A 24,424-nucleotide genomic window follows, 5' to 3' on the forward strand; every position below is an offset into this window, starting at 1 on the left:
GCTGATTCATGTCAATGTATGGCAGAAACCACTACAATATTGTAATGTAATAAGCCTCTAACTAACAAATGAAAAAAAATTAAAAAAAATAAAGTTGCTGGTCTCTTAATTTCAAATGCATTTTCAATATCCTATATTTACACTCTTCTCTTCTCACCATTGCTGGTTTTGTTATTATATTTTGTATGGATGCTTGCCTACATTTATTGTATGTTGCCTTCACCATTGAGCTTTCCCATTCATAGTTTTCTTGTTTCCAGTTATGGTCTTTTCTTTCCCATATAGGGAAGTTCCCTTAGCATTTGTTGTATAGCTGATTTGGTGGTGCTGAAATATCTTAGCATTTCTTTGCCTATAAAGCATTTGTTTTCTCTGTGTAATCTGAATGAGAACCTTGCTGGGTAGAGTATTCTTGGTTGTAGTTTTTTCCTTTTCAGCATTTTAAATATATCATGTCACTCTCTTCTGGCCTGCAGATCTACCGCCGAACAATCAGGAGATAAGTTTATGGAAATCCCTTTGTATGTTATTTCTTGCTTTTCCCTTGTTGCTTTTTAATATTTTCTCTTTGTCTTAGTTTTCATTACTTTGATTAATGTGTGTCTCAGCATGTTCCTCCTTTGATTTATCCTGTATGGGACTCTCTGTGCTTCCTGGTTTTGAGTGAGTGTGTCCTTTCCCATTTTAGTGAAGAGTTTGGCTATTATCTCTTTAAACATTTTTCTCAGGTCTTTTCTCTCTCTCATCTTCTTCTGTCACCCTTATAATGCAAATGTTGGTACATTTAATATCCCAGAAGTCTCTAAGACTGTTCTCATTATTTTTCATTCTTTTTTCTTTATCCTGTTTTGCAGTAGTGATTTCCAGTAATCCATCTTCCAGGTTACTTACCTATTCTTCTGCCTCATTTATTCTATTTATTCCTTCTAGTGTATTTTTCATTTCAGTTATTGCATTGCTCATCTTTGTTCTTTCAAGCTCCTAGAAGAAAGTGAAAGTGAAGTTGCTTAGTGATGTCCGACTCTTTGTGACCCCATGGACTGTAACCTATCAGGCTCCTCTGACCATGGGATTTTCCAGGCAAGAATGTTGGAGTGGGTTGCCATTTCTTTCTCCAGGTTTATAGTAAACATTTATTGTATTCTCTTGGTCTGTGCTTCATTATTTTTCTGACTTCTTGAATCATCTTTACTATCATTACTCTGGAGTCTTTCTCAGGTAGATTGTCTATCTCCACTTATTTTCTCTGTGGTTTTTATCTTGTTCCTTCTTCTTTAACATATTTCTCTGTCATATCATTTTGTCTTACTTTTTGTGTTTGTGGTCCCTTTTCCTCAGGCTGCAGGATTGTTTCTCTTACTTCTTGTGCCAGCATCTTGTTGAGTGAGGTGGATTCAGGGTCCCTGTACAAGTTTTCTGGTGGGAGGGACTGGTGACTGCCCCCTGGTGGGCAGAGCTAGGTATTGTCCCACTTGTGGGCAAGGCCATGTCAAGCCATGTGTTTACCGGTGGTTGTTGGCTTAGGATGAATTCAGGTAGCCTGTCTGCAGATGGATGTGGCTGTTACCACTATTTTGGTTGGTTGACGTGAGGCATCCCAGCACTGGATCCTACAGGCTGTTGAGTGGGTCGAGATCTTGATGCCAATATGATGACTTCTGGGAGAGTTTATGTGGATTATATTCCTTGAAACTCTCACCACCGGTGTCCTTGTCCCCATAGTGACTTATAGCCAACCTCTGCCTCCCTAGGAGACTAAGATTTACAGGTAAGTCTGGTCTAGGCTCCTATGGAATCACTGCTTTGCTCTGGGTCCCAGTGCACATAAAATGTGTGATTCCTCCAAGGGTAGAATCACTGATTTCCCCAGTTCTGTGAAACTCTTGGATACAAGCTCCACTGGCCTTCAAAGCCAAATGTTTGTGAGCTTCTCCTTCCGTGGCCAGACCCCAGGCTTGGAAGCCTAATGTTGGGCTCAGAACTCTCACTCCTGTCAGAGAATCCCTGCAATATAATACTTTTCAAGTTGTGAGCTGCCCACCTGGCAGGTATAGGATTTGATTATATTGCAAAAGCACCCCTCCCACTGTCTTTCTTCTTCTTTGTCTTTGGTTGTAGAATACACTTTTTCATAGGTTCAAGACTTTTTTGTTAATGATTGTTCAGCAGTTAGTTTTTATTTTGTTGCTTTCATGGGAGGAGGTGAGCTCAAGTCCTTCTACTCTGCCATATTATCTGCTGCCCCTATTGTACATTCATCTTCAGGTTTTCATGTTACTAATTAGCATTCTTTCATTTCAGCTTGAAGAACTTTCAGCATTTATTGTAAGTCAAGTCTAGTGGCAATTAACTCTTTCTGCTTTTATTATTTTTTCTGCTCTGAAAAAGTGTTTGTCTTTCCTTTATTTTCTGGGTGCAGCACTCTTGGTTGGATGATACTTTCTTTTAGTACTTTGAACATATCATTCCACTCTCTGTTGACAAATCTGCTGATAGTCTTATACACGTTTCCATGCACATGAGATTTTTTTTTGTCTTATTACTTTTAACGTTCTCTTTTTGTCTTTGATTTTAGATGGCTTTATTAGAATGTGTCTTAGAGAAGACCATTTTGGGTTAAATTGTTTGGACATCAGTGAGCCAAGTGAACTTGGATATCCAAATATCTACCCAGAATTGGGAAGTTCTAGCTACTGTTTGTTTAAACAGCCTTTGTTCTCCTTTCTTCTTCTCTTATCCTTCTCAGACTCTAATATTTCATAGATTGTTAATCTTAATTTTACCCCAATAAGTCACATAGGCATACTTCACCCTTTTTCATGTTTTTCCCTAGTCTGACTAGACAATTTCAAATGACCTTTCTTTGACTTCACGGATACTTTTCTTCTGGGTGATTAAGTCTGCTATTGATGCTCTGTATTGTATTTTTTCATTTCATACATTGTATTTTCAGCTCTATAATTTGTTTGGTTATTTTTTATAATTTCTTCCATTAAATTTCTTATTTTGTTCACAATGTTTCCCTGATTTTGTTGAATTGTCCCTCTTGTAGCTCTTTGAACTTCCTTAAAACAACTATAATATATTTTGAATTGTTTAACAGGCAAATCACAGATCTCCTTGTCTTTGGGTGTCAATTTCTGGAAATTATTGCATTCTATCAATGATCTCTTGTTTCCTTGACTTTTCATATTCCTTCTAGTTTTGTGTTGCTGTCTTTGCATTAAAAGGGCAGTCACATCCTTCAGTTTTTATTGACTGGACTCTTCTTTGCATCTAATCATAGATTATTCTGTCTGGAACTTCTCCACTGAGCTCCCAGACTCTCAGAATGACACTCCTATCTGCTGGTAATTGTCAAAATCTGTGTTCTTTGGAGAGACTAAGGTAAAAAACTATTCTGCCATTTTGATGATGTTGTCTTAACAGTTTTCAAATGTGCTGTCAAAAATATGACAGTACCAGAGGCCAACAAATGATATATAGATATTAGGGAGGGAGTTTGGGGAGTGCTCATTTTAATTTTTAATTAAGCTTTTTATTTTGAGATCATTGTAAATTCACATACAGGAATCAAAACTATGGAGATATGTCTTGGACCCTTTATTTAATTTCTCCAATAATAGCATTTTGCAAATCTATATTATAATATTACAGTTAGGATATTAACATTGCTATAGGACACAGTCAAGAGATAGAACATTTCTATCATCAAAAGGATTACTCTTATTACTCTTTTATAACCACATTTATTTCTTTCCTTTTCGCAAACTCTCCTTAACTCCTAGCAACCGCTAGTATGTTCCTCATTTCCAAATTATATTATTGGAAGAACGTTATATGAATGGAATCATATCATCTGTAACCTTTAGGTATAAGTTTTTCTCAATCATTACGATTCCATAGAAATTCACCCAAGTTGTTGCATGTACCAGTAGTTGGCTCATTTTTATTGATGTATAATATTCTATGATATAGATGTACCAGTATTTGCTTAATTACTCACCCACTGAAAGACAACTAAGCTATTTCCAGTTTGGTCTATTTTGAACAAAGCTGCTATGAACATTTGTTTAGAAGTTTTTAAGTGAAAATAAATTTCCGCTTCTTTGGAATAAATGCCCAGATGTGTAATTGCTGGATCACCTTGTAGTTGTATATTTTATGTTTTAAGAAACTGCCAAACAATTATGTAAAACAGTGGCTATACTGTTTTACATTCTCACCAGCAAGGTATGAATGATTCTGTTTCTATACACCCTTGCCAGCATTAGGTGTTTTCACTATTTATTTTTCTATTGCCCTTGTAAAAGATATGTAGTGATATCTCATTGTGATTTGCATACTTTCAATGATTAATGATGCTGAACATCTTTTCATATGTTCAGCTGATACCCAAATATCATCTTCAGTAAATTATCTGTCTTTTGCCCATTTTCTAATTGGAATGTGTAATTTGTTTTTGTTTGTTTTCATTTATTTTTTTACTATTGAGCTTTGAGAGTTCTTTATATATTCTAAATACTAATGTTTTGTCAGGTACATGGTTTGCAAATATTTTCCCTAGTATGCAGCTTGTCTTTTCATCTTCTTCACATGGTCTTACACAAGGCAAAATTTTCTACTTTGATGAGGTCCATTTTATCAATACTTGATTTTATAATTCAAGCTTTTGGTGTCAGTTCTAAAGAATTATTTGCCTAAATCTAATCCTGAAGATTTTCTCCTACTGTTTTTTAAAAGTTTGTAACTTTTTTTTTTTTTAATATTTTGGGTGGAGAGGGAGGTGGGAGGGGGGATCGGGATGGGGAATACATGTAAATCCATGGCTAATTCATGTCAATGTATGACAAAAACCACTACAATATTGTAAAGTAATTAGCCTCCAACTAATAAAAATAAATGAAAAAAATAAAAATAAATAAAAGTTTGTAACTTTAAATTTAAATTCATTATCTATTTTGAGTTACTTTTTATAGGTTGTGAATTTAGGTTGAGATTCTTCCTTGTCTTTGTTGTTCAGTTGCTAAGTCATGTCTGACTCTCTGTGACCCAGTGGACTGCAGCATGCCAGGCTTTCCTGTCCTTCACTATCTCCCAGAATTTGTTCAAACTCATTCCATTGAGCTGGTGATGCTATCTAACCATCTCATCCTCTCCTGCCCTTTTCTCCTTTTGCTTTTTATCTTTCCAAGCATCAGGGTTTTTTCCAATGAGTTAGCTCTTCCCATCAGGTAGTCAAAGCACTGGAGCTTCAGTATCAGTCCTTCCAATGAATATTCAGGCTTGATTTCCTTTAAGATTGACTGGTTAGGAACTTCTGCTGTCCAAGAGATTCTCAGCAGTCTTTTCCAGCACACAATTTGAATGCATCAATTCTTCAGCACTCAGAATTATATATGGTCCAACTCTCTCATCCGTACATAGCTACTGGAAGAACCACAGCTTTGACTTTAAAGACCTTTGTTGGCAAAGTGATGTCTCTATTTTTTGCTATGCTGTCTAGGTTTACCATAGCTTTTCTTCCTGGGAGCAAGCGTCTTTTAATTTCATGACTGCAGTTACTGTCCACAGTGATTCTGGAGCCCAAGAAAATAAACTCTGTCACTGTTTCCACTTTTCCCCTTTGATTTGCCATGGAGTGATGGGATTACCCTGGGATGGGAAGCTATGATCTTAGTTTTTTAATGTTGAGTTCTAAGCCAGATTCTTTTCTCTCCTCTTTTATCCTCATCAATAGGTGCCTTAGCTCACTTTCTGCCATTAGAGTGGTATAATATGCATATCTGAAGTTGTTCAGTGTCATTTGCTTAAAAGGCTATCCTTCCTTCACTGAACTGCTTTTGTACCTTTGTCAAAAAATTGGTTGGGCATATTTGTGTAGGTTTATTTTTGGGTTCTCTATTCTCTAACATAATTTACCATGTCTATTCTACCAACGCCACACTCTCTTGTTTACTGTAACTATTAGTGTTGAAATCTGGGTAGACTTATTGTTCAAACTTTATTCTATATCACATTTATTTTAGTTATTCTCACATACTCATTTGATTTTGACCTGTCCTAAAGCCTCTGGAGATGAGGACTGTACTTGTGGCCCTAGAGAGCTCCATAATGGCAAACTGAAATGAGTTGATGTACCAGGAACTAATCGCCAACTCTCAAGACAGTGTAAAAGGCAAATATAAAGTGAAAAGACCTCCCTTGGAGCTAGGCTCTGTCCTATGCTTTTCTTCAGCCACGCTTCCCTCCCCTAGTACAGTAGACAAAGTGGATAAGGCCCCATGACATTATGGATTTCCATGGTGGCTCATGTGACTTGGAGAAGGAAATGGCAATCCACTCCAGTATTCTTGCCTGGAGAATTCCATGGACAGAGGAGCCTAGTGGGCTATAGTCCACAGGGTCACAAAGAATTGGACATGACTAAGTGACTAACACATTCATGGAGGTTCAGACAGTAAAGAATCTGCCTGCAATGCAGGAAACCTGGGTCAGGAAGATTCCCTAGAGAAGAGAATGGCTATCCACTCCAGTATGCTTACTTGGAGAATTCCATGGACAGAGGGCCATGACAAGCTACAGTCCATGGAGCTGCAAAGAGTCAGACACAATTGAGTAACACTTCACCTCACATAGCATTATAGATTATGTTGGAATCTATATTAAATCTGAATTAGAGAAATGATAACAAAAGTGCTCCTTATCACTTCCAGAAAGGTGTCATTGGAAGGATTAAGAAAGCTGGCTTTCTTAGGTATCTCGGAAAACTCACTTGCTCTTCCCATATGTGTGTGTGTGTGTATGTGTGTGTGTTAGTCATTAAGTTGTGTCTGACTCTTTGTGACCACATGGATTGTAGTGGAAATCACTTCTACACATGTAGTGCCCATGTGTCTCAAATATATCAGTCACCACAGTCCTGGACTAGGAGGGCCTAGAAAATGGAAACAGAAATAATGGAGGAAATTTTTAGGAAATTTGAAACCAGATAAGTTTATTTGAAGACTAGATGGAAAGCTATTCAGGTGAACAATTGTTTAGATACTGGGAGACAAAAGAGGACCTGCAAGGGATAGTCTTCAGACAAGGCAGAGAAGGAACGTGACACAAAGCTTGGTATGAGAGAGTAGGACTGTTTTCTAATTGGTTGCTTTGTGCATGTTCTTCTGCTTTAAGGTTTCTCAGTGGAAAAATAAGCCAGTCTCAGATAGACTTGGGAGAACTTGGGCTGAGGTAAAGGAATACCATCCCATTACTAAGGTCAATGTGGTAGGGGCAGTGGAAGGATTCAGAATGAGAGAAGTTCAGGAGGAAAGAGCCTCCAGGAGAAAAGAGGTGGGTCACTAGGACAGTAGCCCCTTTGTAGCCCAAAGACTGTTCAGGTAGTTGGGGTTCAAATCTCTATGGAATAAGCACATTTTTCTCAAAGGATCCATATAGATCATAGACTTAGTGTAATTAACTCCAGATTACTTTCTAACACTGTCCTGTTTTCACCACCAAGGAGTTAGGAGTGGTTGCCTTTAATTTCCTGCCTAAAGTGAATCACATTTCCATGACGAGTGCAAGTGTCAGTGAGCGTCTTCAAAGACTAAAAAGCAATAAGAAGTTAAAAGGAAGGCCATGACTAGCTGGATGCCCAAGCTAGGTGCACTGATCAACTGGAAATCAGATATCCACAGACATTAAACCTCTTCAATAAAAAGGAACTTCATTGGGAATAATTAAGGGTGCATTATGTGACTGCTAGAATTTCAGGCAACTTGAATCTGATCACTTAAATGGTCACTCATTGTAAATCAGAGAGCCCTTTAAGAGAGCACAAGGAAGGGCCTAAGGAAAATGAAGTCTCACTAAGATTGCCTACCCTGGGGAGAATGATAATAGCTGTCAGTAATAGAAATAGCTGTCAGTGGTTGAGGTAAGACAAAAATTTGATCTGTTCTTAACTAGCATGAAGAAGACTTCCTTGGTGGCTCAGATGGTAAAAGCATCTGCCTACAATGCAGGAGACCTGGGTTTGATCCCTAGGTTGGGAAGGTCGCCTGGAGAAGGAAATGGCAACCCACTCCAGTATTCTTGCCTGGAAAATCCCATGGAAGGAGGAACCTGGTAGGCTACAGTCCATGGGGTCGCAAAGAGTTAGACACGACTGAGCGACTTCACTCACTCACTAACTAGCATGAAGGATCAACAGAACCCTGAGGTGGAGAGAAGGGAGCAGTAGATTTAGAAACAAGCTGACTTAAGTTCAGAGTCACTTTATGCCAAATATCCTGTTTCTTCTTCTGGAAAATGAGACTAATAATGTCTACCTTTTCAGGAGTATCATAAAAGCAAAACTAAGGAACTTACATAAAATGACTGGTATTGAATAGCTTCTTGAATAAACAGAGGGTAGATCCTTCCCTTTGTTCAATTAAGCATTTTAATGTTTTTTAGTTCATGAAAATGAGAAAATAAGGCTTCATTTCATATTCAAGTTGATTTCCAAGGTAATTTTCTTTTTAAAATACTTTAGTTTATGATTCAAAAAGAGAACACATATCTGAATCTTCTGTCTAGGTTCAGTTTGAAGTCCTCCATTCTGATTTGGGGTTCATGATTTGGCAAATGCCCCCAATCCAATGAAAGAAGGTTATATGCATATCCCTAATATGTGTGTGTGTGTGTGTGTGTGTGTGTGTGTGTGTGTCTGTTAATAAATTCCATATATTTAATATTGCCCAACTGTTTCTAAATTGTTAATAAAGTTTAGTTTCTCACTTTTATTTAAGTGAAAATAAAAGAAACAAAGGTTCTATTTTTTCCCTGTACCCAATGAGCTATCTGTGGACATGGCAACCTTAAATTATTCACTCCTAAGCCTTAAGTCTTTTAAAGATCATTTACCACTTATCATCAGAGATACCTGGGAATCTGGACATTTACCACGACCCTAAGTGAACTTTAGCATGGGAACAAGCATAGGAATATGCAAACACATAGCTTATGGCTTTTCAGTTTCACAATGAGAGTGAGTGAGGTCAGGGAGGTTGTAGTTAAAGGCAGTTTTACCTTTTTGTTTAGAGACTTTTCTCACAGTCATTGCAGCCTGCCTCTTCTGGTTTTCAGAAATCTCAAACCCTATAACATAAAATAAATCATTTTGTTATGAGTAACATAGACCTTTTTTAAAACATATAAATTAGTACAACTTTTCTGGAAGAGTAATATTAAGACTTACCTACAACAATGCATTTCAATGTATAGAGGGACAAAAAGGTGAGAATATGAGTTAAGAGGCTGTTAAATGGAGAGTGGTTGAATAAAATATGGTGAAAAGTGGAAAGACATTTCACAATCAAAAGCAAAAATACAAAGAAAAATGAGTTTAAAAAAATAAGAGATTACAGCAGAAAAAATATATATAGACTAAAGGAAAGTTTTACAAGGAGGAAAAAAAATGAATGGCAAAAAGTAATTAAAGAAATAATCAAAATATCTGTGGAAGTTCTTTGCCAATTTTTAACTGAGCTTTGGGTTTTAACTAATTGAGTTGTAGAAGTTCCTTATATATTTTAGAAATTATCACATGTATGGTTTGAAAATATTTTCTCCCATTTAACAGGTTGCTTTTTTGTGCTGTTGTTTTTTCTTTTGCTGTGCAAAGGCTTTTTGGTTTGATGTTGTCTATTTTTGCTTTTCTGTCCATGTTTTTGGTGTCATATCCAAAAAATCATTGCCAAGACCAACATCAAGAAATATTTCCCCAAGGTTTTTGTCTAGGATTTTTACAGTTTCGAGTCACATATTCAAGTCTTCAGTCTACTTTGAACTGATTTTCATGTATGACATAAAGTAGGAGTTCAATTTTATTCTTTTTCATGTGGATATCCAGCTTTCACATCATTCATTGAAGAAATCACCCTTTCCCAATTGTATATTTTTGGAATCCTTGTTGAAGATATGTTGAATGTATACATGTAGGTGTTTTTCTGAGCTCCCTGTCCTATTGCATTCATCTACATGTCTGTCTTTAGGCCAGCACCAAACTGTTTCAATTATTATAGCTTTGTAATATATTTTGAATCAGGAATTGTGATGTCTCCAGCTTTGTTCTTCTCTCTCATGGATATACTGTGTATCCCCATGAATTTTAGGATTGTTCTTTTTTTCCCTGTTTCCACAAAAAAATGCTACTGGAGTTTTAATAGGAGAACATTGAATCTATAGATGGACTTCGGTAAAATGAACATGTTATTAACATTGTCTTCCACTCCAAGAATACAGAATGTCTATTTACTTATGTCTTCTTTAATTTCTTTCAGTAATATTTTGTAGTTTTCAGTGTACCAGTATTTTAACTCCTTGGTTAAGTTTATATCTAACTAGTGTATTCTTTTTGAAGCAATTTTAAATGAGATTGCTTGCTTAATTTCTTTTTCATATAGTTTGCTGTTAGTACATAGAAACACAATTTACTTTTGTGTATTGATTTTGTATCCTACAAATGAATTCATTTATTAGATGTAAAAGCTGTTTGTGGAGTCTTAAGGGTTTTTATATATAAGATGATCTCATCTGCAAACAGGAATAAGTTTACTTTCCCTTTCCTAATTTGGAGGAATTAATAGTTAAGCCTAATTGCTCTAGCTAGGATTTCCACTACTACGTTGACTATAAGTGGTGAATGTAAACATCTCTTGTTCCTGATCTTAGAGAAAAAGCTTTCACTTTTCCCCGCTTAAGTATAATATTAGCTATGAGCCTTGTGAGCCTTCAATATATGGTTTATATGATGAGGTAAATTCCTTGTATACCTTGTCAATAGTTTTTATCATAAAAGTGTGTTGAATTTTTTCACATGGTTTTTCTGCATCTATAAAGATGATCATGTGACTTTTTCCCTTCATTTTGTTAGTGTGGTGTATCACATTAATTGATTTACGTATGTTAAACCATTCTTGTATCCCAGATAAATCCCACTTGGTCATGGTGTCTGATCCTCTTACTGTATTGTTGAATTTTTTTCCAGTGATTTACAGAGGACTTTCCCATGGATTTTGTTACAGATATTGATTTGTAGTTTACCTTTCTTGTAGTGGAAGGCTTGATATTGTTAAATATCCATTCTGACTTGAAAGTATCTATAGAGTCAATGCAATTCTATCAAAACCCCAATGGCTTTTTTTTTTTTTTTACAGAAACAGAAATAGCAAACCTAAAATTTATGTGGAAACATAAAAGACCCATGATATCTAAACCAATCTTGAGAAAGAAGGACAAAGCTGGAGACTTCACAATTCCTGATTAAAAATATATTATGAAGCAACAGTAATTAAAACAGTATTGTATGGCATAAATAGAGGCATATAGATCAGTGGACTACGATAGAGGGCCAGAAATAAACCCACACATATACAGTCAACATATCTTTGACAAGGCTGCCAAGAATACACAATGGGGAAAGGATAGTTTCCTCAACAAATCATTTTGTGAAAATTGGATATCCACATGCAAAAGAATGAAATTGAACTTCTATCTTATGCCATACATGAAAATCAACGTAAAGTGGACTGAAGACTTAAATGTATGACCTGAAATTGTAAAACTCCTAGAAGAAAAAAAGGGAAAAATCTTCTTGACAATGATTTCTTAAATGCCAAAAGCACTAGCAACAGAGCAAAAGCAGACAAATAGGACTACATCAAACTAAAATGATTCTGCACAGCAAAGAAAGGAAACAACATTTTCAAAAGGCAATCTATTCCATTCCAGTATTATTGTCTGGAAAATTCCATGGACAGAGGAGCCTGGTGGGCTATAGTTCCTGGGGTCCCAAAGAGTCAGACATGACTGAACAGGCACACACACACTGAAGTTCACTGAGCTCAGTCAAGAATTTTCTAAAAAAAAAAAAAAAGAAAAAGAAAAAAAGGTAATCTATGGAATGGGAGAAAATATATGGAAACCATATATCTAAGGGCTTAATTTCCAAAATATATAAGAAACTTCTCTGCTCAGTAGTAAAACAAACAAACAAACAAAGAAACCATATAGCGATTAAAAAGAATGGTCAAAGGACTTGCATAGACATGTTCTCAAAGAAGTCATAAAAATGGCCAACAGGTATATAAAAGAATTCTCCACATCACTAATTATCAGGGAAATCCAAATCTTAACCATAATAAGATATCACTTCACTCCTGTTTAGAGAGCTATTCTCAAAGAAACAAGATGATTAGTATTGGCAAGAATGTAGAGAAACTGGACCCACAGTAAACTGTTAGGTATTAAAATGATTTAGTCACTATGGAAAACTACCATATGATCCAGCAATCTCACTTCTGGCTATATGTTCAAAATAATTGAAATCAGGATCTTGAAGTGATATCAGTACTCTCATATTCATTGTAGCATTATTCCCAATTAGCCATGATAATTGAAACAATCTAAATGTCTGACGATGGATAAAGGTATAAAGAAAATGTGGCATGTATTTTTTTGTATACACACACACACACACACACACAAGAATATTATTCAGCCCTAAAAAGAATGGGAATTTTGCCATATGTGATGACATGGATAAATCTGGAGGACATTTGCTAATTAAAATAATGTAGTCACAGAAGGACAAATTCTATATTTGTATGAATATGAGGTGTCTCAACCAGTCAAACTCATAGACAGAGAGCAGAATGATGATTCCAGAGAGAATCACTGGAGAAAACGGGGAGCTGCTTTTCTATAGCTATAAAGTTTCATTTACATAAGATATGAATAAGTCCTAGAAACTTGTATAACAATAAGCCTATAGCTAAGATTAGTATATTGTGCCTTTAAATTTAATTAGCCTCCAATTAAAATAAATACATTAAAAAATGAATAAATAAAAGGAAAAAAAAATTAAGTATAGAGCTCATGGTGTTTTTGCCAGTTAAAAAACTAAGGCTGAGGTCTCACCTAAAAGAAAAAATTTTGCCTTACAAACTTCAGACCTACAAGCCCTATCCAAAGACAGCTTTGGTCTATGTCCACAAGTTCAAGCCTACCCATGATGTTTGAACCTGAATGCCTGGAGTTGCTTAGCCAGCCTTCGCAATCACATAATGCAATTCTAATAATAAATTTCTTAATAATAATTTATCTCTTACTGGTTATGCTTCTCTTATTGAACCCTGACTGATACAAGGAGTTATAGTTAGATTCTGTATTCTTCAACTGGAGTGATTCTGATGATAAATTATGCTTAAGAAAGCAAGTTACAGAGTAATATGTATAGTATAATTTTTATATTTTAGTATAATATTTATATTTTTATAAATAAAATCTTATGTGTATATGTTTATATGAACTTCAGATTAGTATGAAAAGAAACACATCAAATTAATACTGACTATCTTACAAAGAATAGGAGCAACAAAGAAGGGAACAGAATGCTAAACTTTATTATATTTCCATAAGTGCTTAAATGGTTATTATGACTACATATTTTATAAATAAAAAGTAAAAATAAAAAACAAAAATTATAGTAAATCCTCATGATAGCCATAAAAATAGTGATTAAAATAGTAACTGATTTAGAGAAATGTTAATGATATAATTTTAAGTGACAAAGATATAAATTTATATCTGTCATGAAGTGGCAGAGGTTGGGGGAGACAGAAATAAAGATTCAGGCACTCTAATTTTTTTTTTAATTTAGACACATAGGAAAGAAGATGGGAAGGAAATATACCAAAGTATTTATAAAATTTATCTATGGGTAGTATGTTCATGTGTGATTTTTAGGTGTTCTTTTCCTCGTATTTTTGTGTTTTTTCCCTAAAATTGCTTTCAAAGAAAATGACTTGCTGTTACACGCAGACCAAATTCTTAATATTTTTAAAAAGACGACCCTTGGGAAGCAATTTCTGGAAGCTTTTCTGCAGTGTGGGAGATATGTTGCAACCAGAGTGAATGGTATTTATCTTCTAGTTGATCTAGGATCTACAAAAAGCACACTAAAACAATTTCTCTAATAGCACTAACAATCTAGGCAGTGTCAGAGATTGTTGGTTCCTTTCATTAGGAGAAGCAGCCAGTAGAATTTCTGTAGTGATTCTACATCATGTCCTAAAGCAGTGCCCAAATGCTAAAAGCAAACTGAATTCAATGGGACTTAAAGTGAATTATCAATAAGTACTCTACCCAAAACCTGAGAAGACTTAGATAAGACTACGCAGTGTCTTTCCGATGATCCTTCCTTGCCTCTGACCATTTCAATTCCCAGTACTTCAGATAGGAGAATGTATTTATACCAGGACTCAAATGGTAGGCCCATTTTTTTAGAGGCAGCTTCTTCCAACTTGAATACAGATGTTTTAAGGTATAATTCTCCTCCCTTAGGAGTGAGGCAACACCAGAAACTCTGGTATCTTCTCAAGGAATTTCAAAGACTGGCTTATTGTATTTTTATGCCAGAAAGGCAGGACCACAAGCAGGAGACCAGATAGTACTTTGTAAACCACAAGGTTAAATGCTAAATCCCACAGTTGGAAAGCAGTATAAAAAGTCTTTCTACTAGCTATATTCCCTTTGGAAAGGAGAATAACTTATTTCAAATAAAAGAGTATGGTTTAGTGTGATTCTACATCATGCAAATGGTCCTGGTTTTAAATCATGCAAGTGGCCCTATTTTATTTTCTATAATTTATTTTAAAATACTTTTATACAGAGAACATGATATATACAAGAACATTAATAGGGACATTTAGTTAGCACCTAAAGTTATCTAATCAGGAACACACACTCAAGAAGTGATTTGTTAACATACTGAACATTCAGAAGTCTTTGCTCAAGAGGCCACAACTATCAGCAGTTCAGTCGCCTTAATTCAGGAGGTCTAATTAGTCTAATACATGTATGTGCCCTCTCCACAAATGTCGTATAGGCACTTTAGCCTTCACAAGAACTGGGTATAAGAATCCAGTGAACCCTATAGCCTATATATATACTTCAGAAGGAAGCCTGAAGTTTAAGATTGAAAATGGGTACTATATTTTGGCCTACTCAGAGGATTTTGTCACTAGACTTTGACTAAGAAGTTAGCTGAAAGTGAAAGTCTGTCAGCTGCGTCTGACTATTTGCAACCCCATGGACTGCATATAGTCCATTGAATTCTCCCAGCCAGAATACTGGAGTAGGTGCCCGTTCCCTTCTCCCAAATTACCAAATCTGCCTCAACTAACCTAAACTTTTCACAGAAGATGCTGTCATGTATCTAAGGACAGAGTTGCGACTTCGTTGAAATTACAGAACAGGCTGTATGACTGCTTTTGTGGTTTGTTTGCTAATACACTTTTGTATGTTTGGGAGAATTGAGCCTGAGGTTTGATTTAAGTGTAACAATCTCTCCTAGTAGTGATAATGTAGGGGTAATCAACCTCTAAGTATCACTTAACCCTGACTAATAGAAACTATTGTTATCTGCCAAAAGAACCTAATAATAGGAAACCACCAAAGTGGATTATGTCAGTTTGCAACACAAATCTCTCTGCCTCTAGAAAAGTGAAAACTAATTTAACTCTTCTATGTTCTTCATAGTCATATTCTTCTTTCTCCTCTCAGGTCACTTACCAATTTTTTCATCTTCCTGTACCATTTTCCTCTCTTCTCTGAAAGCTCTGAGCCAGCGTATCTTCTCCTCCAATTTCTTGGCAAAGAATAGATGTATCTCCTCAGTCTCCTTGTTGTGAAGCTTGAAGGCATTTTTCATGCTTACATTAAAGTCATCATCTCTGCCATCTTCAATGTCCACTACCTCATATTTATCCATATCAATGCGGCCTTTGTAGTACAGGATGTCTCTCCGGATTAGGTCCTAGACAGAAAGAAAGAGAAGGCTTTTTGTTGGAGGTATGTGGAGAGTGGGTAAAAGGACAGTTGGCACAAAGGTACAGCAGAATGATAACATTGCCATTGTTCTGGTGTATCAGTGAGAGAGTGGTGCTTTGGTTTAAATCTGGGCAGGTTACCTTAGCTTATGACACTAACAGTTGGCTAACTAGATGATATTAGAGAAATCCTCTGGCCTACATCCATGGATTTTGCCTCAGACCTCAGCCTCAATGCACATATGTGTTTACAACAAGAGTGCTGACGTGAAGTAGGAAGCAGCAAGCCACACAAGCACTGCTACAAAGGGCTTTTCCTCTTCCAAACTATTTGCAAGCCTTCCAGAAGTATGAAATGAACTGACTAGTTGCCTGAAGTATACTCAGGAATCTAAGTAGGCCATTGAGACTGGCATATCAGAGGGGGGATGAGTGATAAGAGTAGCTAGGTAGCCACAGGCCAGGAAGGATTACCCAGGGAAAGTTAAACACTTAGAATTCTGGGGTTTTTTGGAAAAGGACTTGTCTAGCAGGAGAAATGTAGGGAAAGTGAATAAAAAGCTTCATATGTTGACATGGATGAATCTCACAAATCTTATTGCATGAGAAAAACAAAAGTTGTACGTCAGGAAGCATTTAACAAGAGGCTCCCTGTGTGCTGTTTTGGATCTGTCAGGAACCTGTCTGACCCTTATTGATTCCTGAATATTCAGGAATTAAGAGGAGAGGCACACCTTTCCCTGGGCTGAGGAATCCAGGCATTTCTCATTACAGTAATAAGTACCCTCTTCCTTCTTATGAAAAGGTGATTGTTTGCAACTCTCTCTTTGGTAGGATCCTCTTATGTTTTGTAAGTCTGGAATTTTAATCTTTATCTTTGCTGAGAATAACTACAGCATATATGCCCACGTCATGTTGATTAAAACACCTTTGCTCCATCAGAGCTTTGGTCCCCGTGTCTGTCCTTCTTTCTTTCTATTCTTTCTGTCTTTCTCTCTCTCTATTTATGGCTAATTCCTTGGAGCGCGGAGGCCCGCTGAACTCACTTTCTTGCCCGGGCTTCTAGGACCCTCTCGGAAGGCGCACTGTGCCTCCACCCACTTGAGAGGGTGCCCGGTGCCTACGTGCAGCAGCGCAAGCCCTAAGAACAGGACTCTACTGGCTTTCCACGTAAACCAGGGGATATCAGCCCCTTTCTCTCTCTCACTTTCTTATCATCGACTCCGGACCACCAGGTTCCAGTCCATTAAAGGACAAACAGTTGTAGTTGGATACAAAGAATGTATTGCCTATCCAATATGATTGTTATTTTATTCTTGGGTATACGGAATTGAATTAAACCCAGTCCATTAGACACTCATAATTACTCAATGTTGTATAGTGCCCTTATATGTCTATTCATTTACTTGTTTACTTACTTTTAATGACATATTAAGTTTTGGTGAACGCACTGCCCATTCTAAAACCTGTAACACCAAGGCAGCCCACATATTAAATCACATGCTCATAATTCCCCTGCTTTCTATTTTATGTAATTTTATCTCATCTACATGTATTCTGTTATATAAACTTTAAAAAATACAAAACAATGCCACATAATATTTAGGGATATATACAAAAATTATGAGAAAAATACAACAATGATACAAGCCAAATTCAAGGGAATACAAAGAGGAGAATGGGGAAAAGAGAGAAAGGAGGGAAATGGACGGAAGAGGGAGAGAAGGAAGACTATATTTATAATGATTTATTTCTTAAATTGAATGGTTTGCCTTGGAAACAAGCAGAGATCATTTTGTCATTATTGAGATTGCATCCAAATACTGCATTTCAGAACCTTTTGTTGACTATGAGGGCTACTCCACTTCTTCTAAGGGATACAAAATAAAGCAGGGCAAAGGCTAATAGAGTTTTGCCAAGAGAATGCACTGGTCATAGAAAACACCCTCTTCCAACAACACAAGAGATGACTCTACACATGATTCTACACTCTACACATCACCAGATGGTCAATACTGAAATCAGATTGATTATATTCTTTGCAGCCAAAGATGGAAAAGCTCTATACAGTCAGCAAAAACAAGACTTGGAGCTGACTGTGGCTCAGATCATGAATTCCTTATTGCCAAATTCAGACTTAAATTGAAGAAAGTAGGGGAAACCATTAGACCATTCAGGTATAACCTAAATCAAATCCCTTACGATTATACAGTGGAAGTGACAAACAGATTCAAGGGATTCGATCTGATGAACAGAGTGCCTGAAGAACTATGGATGGAGGTTCATGACATTGTATAGGAAGCAGTGATCAAGACCATCCTCAAGAAAAAGAAATGCAAAGAGGCAAAATGGTTGTCTGAGGAGGTCTTACAAATAGCTGAGAAAAGGAGAGAAGCTAAAGGCAAAGGAGAAAAAAAAAAAAAAAAAAGATATACCCATTTGAATGCAGAGTTCCAAACAGCAAGGAGAATAAGAAAGCCGTCCTCAGTGATCAATGCAAAGAAATAGAGGAAAACAATAGGATGGGAAAGACTAGAGATCTCTTCAAGAAAATTAGAGATACCAAGGGAACATTTCATCCAAAGTGAAAGTGAAGTCACTCAGTTGTGTCCTCTTTGCATGTCAGTCATGACTCTTTGTGACCCCATGGACTGTAGCCTACCAGGCTCCTCTGTCCATGGGATTTTCCAGGCAAGAGTACGTGGGCACAATAAAGGACAGAAATGGTATGGACCTAACAGAAACAGAAGATATTAAGAAGGAGTGGCAAGAATACACAGAACTATACAAATAAGATCTTAATGACCCAGATAACCAAGATAGTGTGATCATTCACCTAAAGCCAGACATCCTGGGATGCAAAGTCAAGTGGGCCTTAGGAAGCAACACTACCAACAAAGCTAGTGGAGGTGATGGAATTCCAGTTGAGCTATTTCAAATCCTAATAGATGATGCTTTGAAAGCATTGTACTCAATATCCCAGCAAATCTGGAAAACTCAGCTTTGGCCACAGGACTGGAAAAGGTCAGTTTTCATTCCAGTCCCAAAGAAAAGTAAAGCCAAAGAAAGTTCAAACTACAGCACAATTGCCCTCATCTCACACACTAGCAAAGTAATGCTCAAAATTCTTCAAGCCAGGCTTCAACAGTACATGAACACTGAACTTCCAGATGTTCAAGCTGGATTTAGAAAAGGTAGAGGAACCAGGGATCAAATTGCCAACATCCGTTGGGTCATGGAAAAAGCAAGAGCATTCCAGAAAAACATCTACATATGCATTATTGACTACGCCAAAGCCTTTGACTGTGTGGATCACAACAAACTGTGGAAAATTCTTCAAGAGATGGGAATACCAGACTACCTTACCTGCCTCCTGAGAAATCTGTATGCAGGTCAAGAAGCAACAGTTAAAGCTGGACATGGAACAACAGACTGGTTCCAAATTGGGAAAGGAGTACGCCAAAGCTGTATATTGTCAACAATTCCTGCTTATTTAACTTACATGCAGAGTCCATCATGCAAACTGCCAGGCTGGATGAAGCAAAATTTGGAATCAGGATTGCCGGGAGAAATATCAATAACCTCAGATATGCAGATGACACCACCCTTATGGCAGAAAGTGAAGAAGAACTAAAGAGCCTCTTGATGAAAGGGAAAGAGGAGAGTGAAAAAGCTGGCTTAAATTCAGCATTCAAAAAACTAAGATCATGGCATCCGGTCCCATCACATAATGGTAAATAAATGGGGAAACAATGGAAACAGAGACAGACTTTATTTTCTTGGGCTCCAAAATTACTGCAGATGGTGACTGCAGTCATGAAATTAAAAGATGTTTGTTCCATGGAAGGAAAGCTATGACCAACCTAGACAGAATATTATAAAGCAGAGACATTACTTTGTCAACAAAGTCCCTCTAGTCAAAGCTATGGTTTTTCCAGTAGTCATGAATGGATGTGAGAGTTGGACTATAAAGAGAACTGAGCACCAAAGAATTGACGCTTTTGAACTGTGGTGTTGGAAAATACTCTTGAGAGTCCCTTGGACTGCAAGGAGATCAAACCAGTCCATCCAAAAGGAAATCAGTACTGAATGTTCATTGGAACGACTGAAGCTGAAGCTGAGGCTCCAATACTTTGGCCCCCTCATGCAAAGAACTGACTCATTGGAAAAGACCCTGATGCTTGGAATGATTGAAGGCGGGAGGAGAAAGGGATGACAGAGGATGAAATGGTTGGATGGTGTCACCGACTCAATGGACAGGAGTTTGAGCAAGCTCTGGGAGTTGGTGATGGACAGGGAAGCCTGGTGTGCTTCAGTCCATGGGGTCACAAAGAGATGGACACAACTAAGCGACTGAACTAAACTGACCTCATATTCCCAGGTCTTCCTAGGTGGCACTGTGGTAAAGAACCCGCCTGCCAATGTAGGAGACCTAAGAGACATGGGTTTGATCCCTGGGTCAGAAATATCCCCTGGAGGAGGGCGTGGCAACCCACTCTAGTATACATGCCTGGAGAATCCCATGAATAGAGGAGCCTGACGGGATATATATAGTTTATAGGGTCTCAGAGTTGGACATGACTGAAGGGACTTAGCACACATATACTCACATTCCCAATCCTAAATCTTCACACGGTATGGTAAAGAGAGCTTTTCTGTAGGGCTGGGGTTCTTTAAGGATTCTCAGCATAGCTCTGTCAATCTCAAAACCCTAGGTTGCCAAATACATCATGGTGTTCTTTTCCTTCCATAACGATTATGCATATAAATAAGCTTTTGCATAGAGATTGGTTCTAATCCATTGGGTAATCCTGATATCAAGTTTACAAGAAAGAGATAGGTCTGCTATACAGAGTGGGACAATGTAGTTACAAGCCTGTTTCAGAGTTTGGATTCCTTTTACCATGCTCAAAGTGGACAAGTTCAGTTCTGGCAAAATAATGGGGTGGCTCCTTGATGGTTCAGCAGGTTAAGAATCCATCTGTCTGCAACACAGGAAACACAGGAGATGTGGGTTCAATCCCTGGGTCGGGAAGATTCCCTGAGTAGGAAATGGCAATCTACTCCAGTATTCTTGCCTGGAAAATTCCATGGAGAGAGGAGCCTGGTGGACTACAGTCCAAAGGGTCATAAAAATTCGGACATGACTGAGCAACTAAGCATGCATGCACACCCATGAACTAACGTCTATAATCCCTAGGAACACTTTGTGAAATATGCATAAAAAGTAGGCCCTGTCAAACTAACTACAAATGCAGGACAAGCTGAGGAGAATGTATCAATGTAATCTACTTTGATCCTGTAAAGGCTTGAAACCTGCCTTACAATACATAATACACATACACATAGACCTGGACCACACTGCTAATAGGTGGGTGCCCACCTGGCTAGAATATATATAGGCAGATTCAACCCTCCCTCTTCCTAACTTCAGCCTGCTGCTTCCTTTCCCTCTGTATTGGTGTGTCATAAACATTGTTAGCCTTCAAAATCTTTAATAGTTTTCAAAAATGGCAAGGATGCACATGATCTTAGAGCTAAATTAAAAGCATCAACTGAACTCCTATTGTTTCTTTAGGTATCTGAAGATAATAATGAATGACAGAGAATTCTGTCTCTGTGGCAGGGGAATAGGACTAGAGGGATGTGTCATTAAAATTCTCCCTTTTCCTGTTCTTTCTGGCTCCCCAGAGGGTTGAATGTGAGCTTTCAGACTCAGATTTGTCAAAAAGCTAAGTGTAGGGATGTGATAGGAATGATTAAGAATGACCCACTGTTCAAAAAACCGACCAGAAAGGGTAGCTAAGGCCAATAAGCAGCAAAGAATGGTGGAAAGAACATCAGTTAGAGTCTAAAGTTCTGAGTTTGAATTTTAGCTGCTTAACCTCCTAGCTGTGTGGTACTGGGCAAATGAATTAACCTTGCTGAGCCTCAACTCCCTCAACTATAAAACTAGGAGAGCCATATTTACCTTGTAAAATTGTTATAAAGCTCAAATCTAAACATGCAGTATCCAGGTTATGAGGCTAGCCTTAACTGATAAACATGGTGCTGAGCTTTCTTGCTTTCAGACCAGTGTTTCATAGACCTTAAAAACTCCTTTTGATAAATGTAAAAAACCCACTGCCTCCTTTAGTTCATTTGAACTTTCAAAGTAAGTTAAATATTGTGACTGAAAATAATTAAAGTAAAAGCAACGCTGAATGTTTTAAAATTTACATAGCTACCCCACTATCCCTGAAAATTTCATAAACCCTTTCAGGGCAGGAGTGGTATTAGTGGCAAATACCATTTGCTACTCACTCACCAAAATCGCAGATCTATACCTGGGCTTGCACTACTATCCCCTCCCTGACCCAAAGAAGCCTTCTATTCCAGTCCTTTCAGACTTTAAGATCAAGTTCACACATTCTTCTTCCTCAAAGCAGCCTTCCATGACTACATCCTCTAGATCACATCATTACAGTTTTCCTTTTCTGAATGCTAGCACTGACTATGAAGACCCTTATGAAGACAACTATAAAGACTATGAAGACAACTGGCATTCAATTACCATCCTAGTTAATTTGCATTAGTTCTGTTTTATATGTTTTATTGATAATTTTGTCTGTCCATTCAGGTTGTGCCCCGTACTGAGCTTTCCTTTGTTTTGCCTCACTTAGGAGTTATCCAGGGAAGGAGAGCTGATAAAAGCTCAAATGTTTTTTCTGCTCAGCTTCTACACATAGCAAGGGGACAAAGCTCTCCTGAGCCCTAGTTGCCTGTCGGGCTATTGGGACTGGGATGCCCACATGCCAATTGTTAATAGTGATCTGAGTGCTTTCAAAGGCACATGGTGAATAGGTGCTCACTACAGATGCTATTTGGGTCTTCACAATTTCTCTGTCTAAATGGGGTCATTTCTAATAGGATGGCCACCTTCCTCCTTTTCCTTTCTACTCATTCAAGTTGGAGGAGATTAAGGGAGCTAGTGCTTCTCTAGGATGGTCCTGGCATCTGCAGTCAAGCACTCTGACCCTGGCTCTAGCAGTGTCTCCAGCAAGGAGCTTATCCCCATCCCTGACATTATGTGATTGAAACAGCTGGGAGCTGTTTGAACTTGGCCTCACTGGGTATTCATGGGGTTTACTGAAACACTACAGTACATTTTGTACTGCAGATGCTGCAGTCTGGGGAATGCAACTGTTCAGGATTGCAGTTTGCTTCACTTTCTTGTCAGCAAGGCTCTCCCTACCTCTTTTGAGGGGGCCCTGGCTACTCACCTTTAGCCTGACAACCCTGGTTTTCTCTTCAGATTCTGGGGAAGGCACATAGTGCTAGGACTGGATTTGTCTTTATCATTATAGCATTGTAACATCTAGAGTACATTCTTTTTTTAATTAATATATTTTAATTGGAGGCTAATTACTTTACAACATTGTAGTGGTTTTTAAACATTGACATGAATCAGCCATAACAACAACGACAACAGTGAACACTTAAACAACAGACATTATGCAGCAGACACTACTCTAAATGCTTTCCCCCCAGCTTTATTGAGATATAAATAACAAAACATATATATATATATATATATATATATTAAGGTATACAATGTGATGTTTTTATATATGTATGTATTATGTAATGATCATCACAATCAAGTTAATTAACATATCCATCATCTCACATTGTTGTCTTTTTTGAGATGAGAAAATACTTCAGATCTATTTTCTTAGCAAATTTCAATTATACAATACAATGTTGCTAACTATAGTCACCATATGTATAATACATTAGCTATCCAGAACTCATTTATCCTACATAACTAAAAGTTTTTACCCTTTGACCAACGTCTCCCCATTTTCTCCAACCAAATGAGCCCCTGTCAACCACCATTCTACTCTCTACCTTTATGAGTTGGACTGTTTTAAATTCCACATATAAATGAGATAATACAGTATTTGTCTTTCTCTGCCCTATTTTACATAGCATAATGTCTTCCAGGTTCAACATGTTGTTGGGCACAGCAGTGTTTCTTTCTTTTTCAAATACTGAATAACATCACATTGTGTATATGTGTGTGTGTTTGATGTTACCTTTATTTGTTCATCCTTTGGCAGCTACACTTTGCATTTATTAACTTAAATCATCCTCACAATCTTACAAGTTAGGTACTGTTATAATCCCATTTTATGAGAAACTGTGGACATAGAGCAGTTAAGAAGCTTGCCCAGGAATAAAAGCTAACATTTATGGCATGGCTGGGATTTGAGTCTAAGCTATCTGGCTCTAAAAATCTGTTCTTGTTTTAACCACTGTGTATACAGCCATGAAATTAAAAGACGCTTATTCCTTGGCAGGAAAGTTATGGCCAACATAGACAGCATACTAAAAAGCAGAGACATTATTTTGCCAACAAAGGTCCATCTAGTCAAGGCTATGGGTTTTCCCGTAGTCATGTATGGATGTGAGAGTTGGACTATAAAGAAAGCTGAGCACTGAAGAATTGATGCTTTTGAACTGTGGTGTTGGAGAAGACTCTTGAGAGTCCCTTGGACTGCAAAGACCAGTCTATCCTA

The 24,424-nt window shown here is 37.4% G+C and overlaps 1 protein-coding gene across 12 annotated transcripts in view; it reads right to left on the bottom strand.

Annotated features, from left to right (window-relative positions):
* Positions 1-24,424, bottom strand: part of ARHGEF9 (Cdc42 guanine nucleotide exchange factor 9) — a 450,802-nt gene that overhangs the window by 44,852 nt on the left and 381,526 nt on the right. For all 12 annotated transcript variants that reach the window (XM_065915654.1, XM_065915656.1, XM_065915653.1 and 9 more), the window contains 2 exons: positions 15,607-15,850; positions 9,061-9,129 (listed from right to left, as the gene is read on the bottom strand). In XM_065915654.1, the coding sequence (XP_065771726.1) occupies positions 9,061-9,129; positions 15,607-15,850 (313 nt within the window). The remainder of the gene's footprint in view (positions 1-9,060; positions 9,130-15,606; positions 15,851-24,424) is intronic.

This window comes from Muntiacus reevesi, chromosome X (assembly GCF_963930625.1).
Source record: "Muntiacus reevesi chromosome X, mMunRee1.1, whole genome shotgun sequence".
Lineage (NCBI taxonomy): Eukaryota > Metazoa > Chordata > Mammalia > Artiodactyla > Cervidae > Muntiacus > Muntiacus reevesi.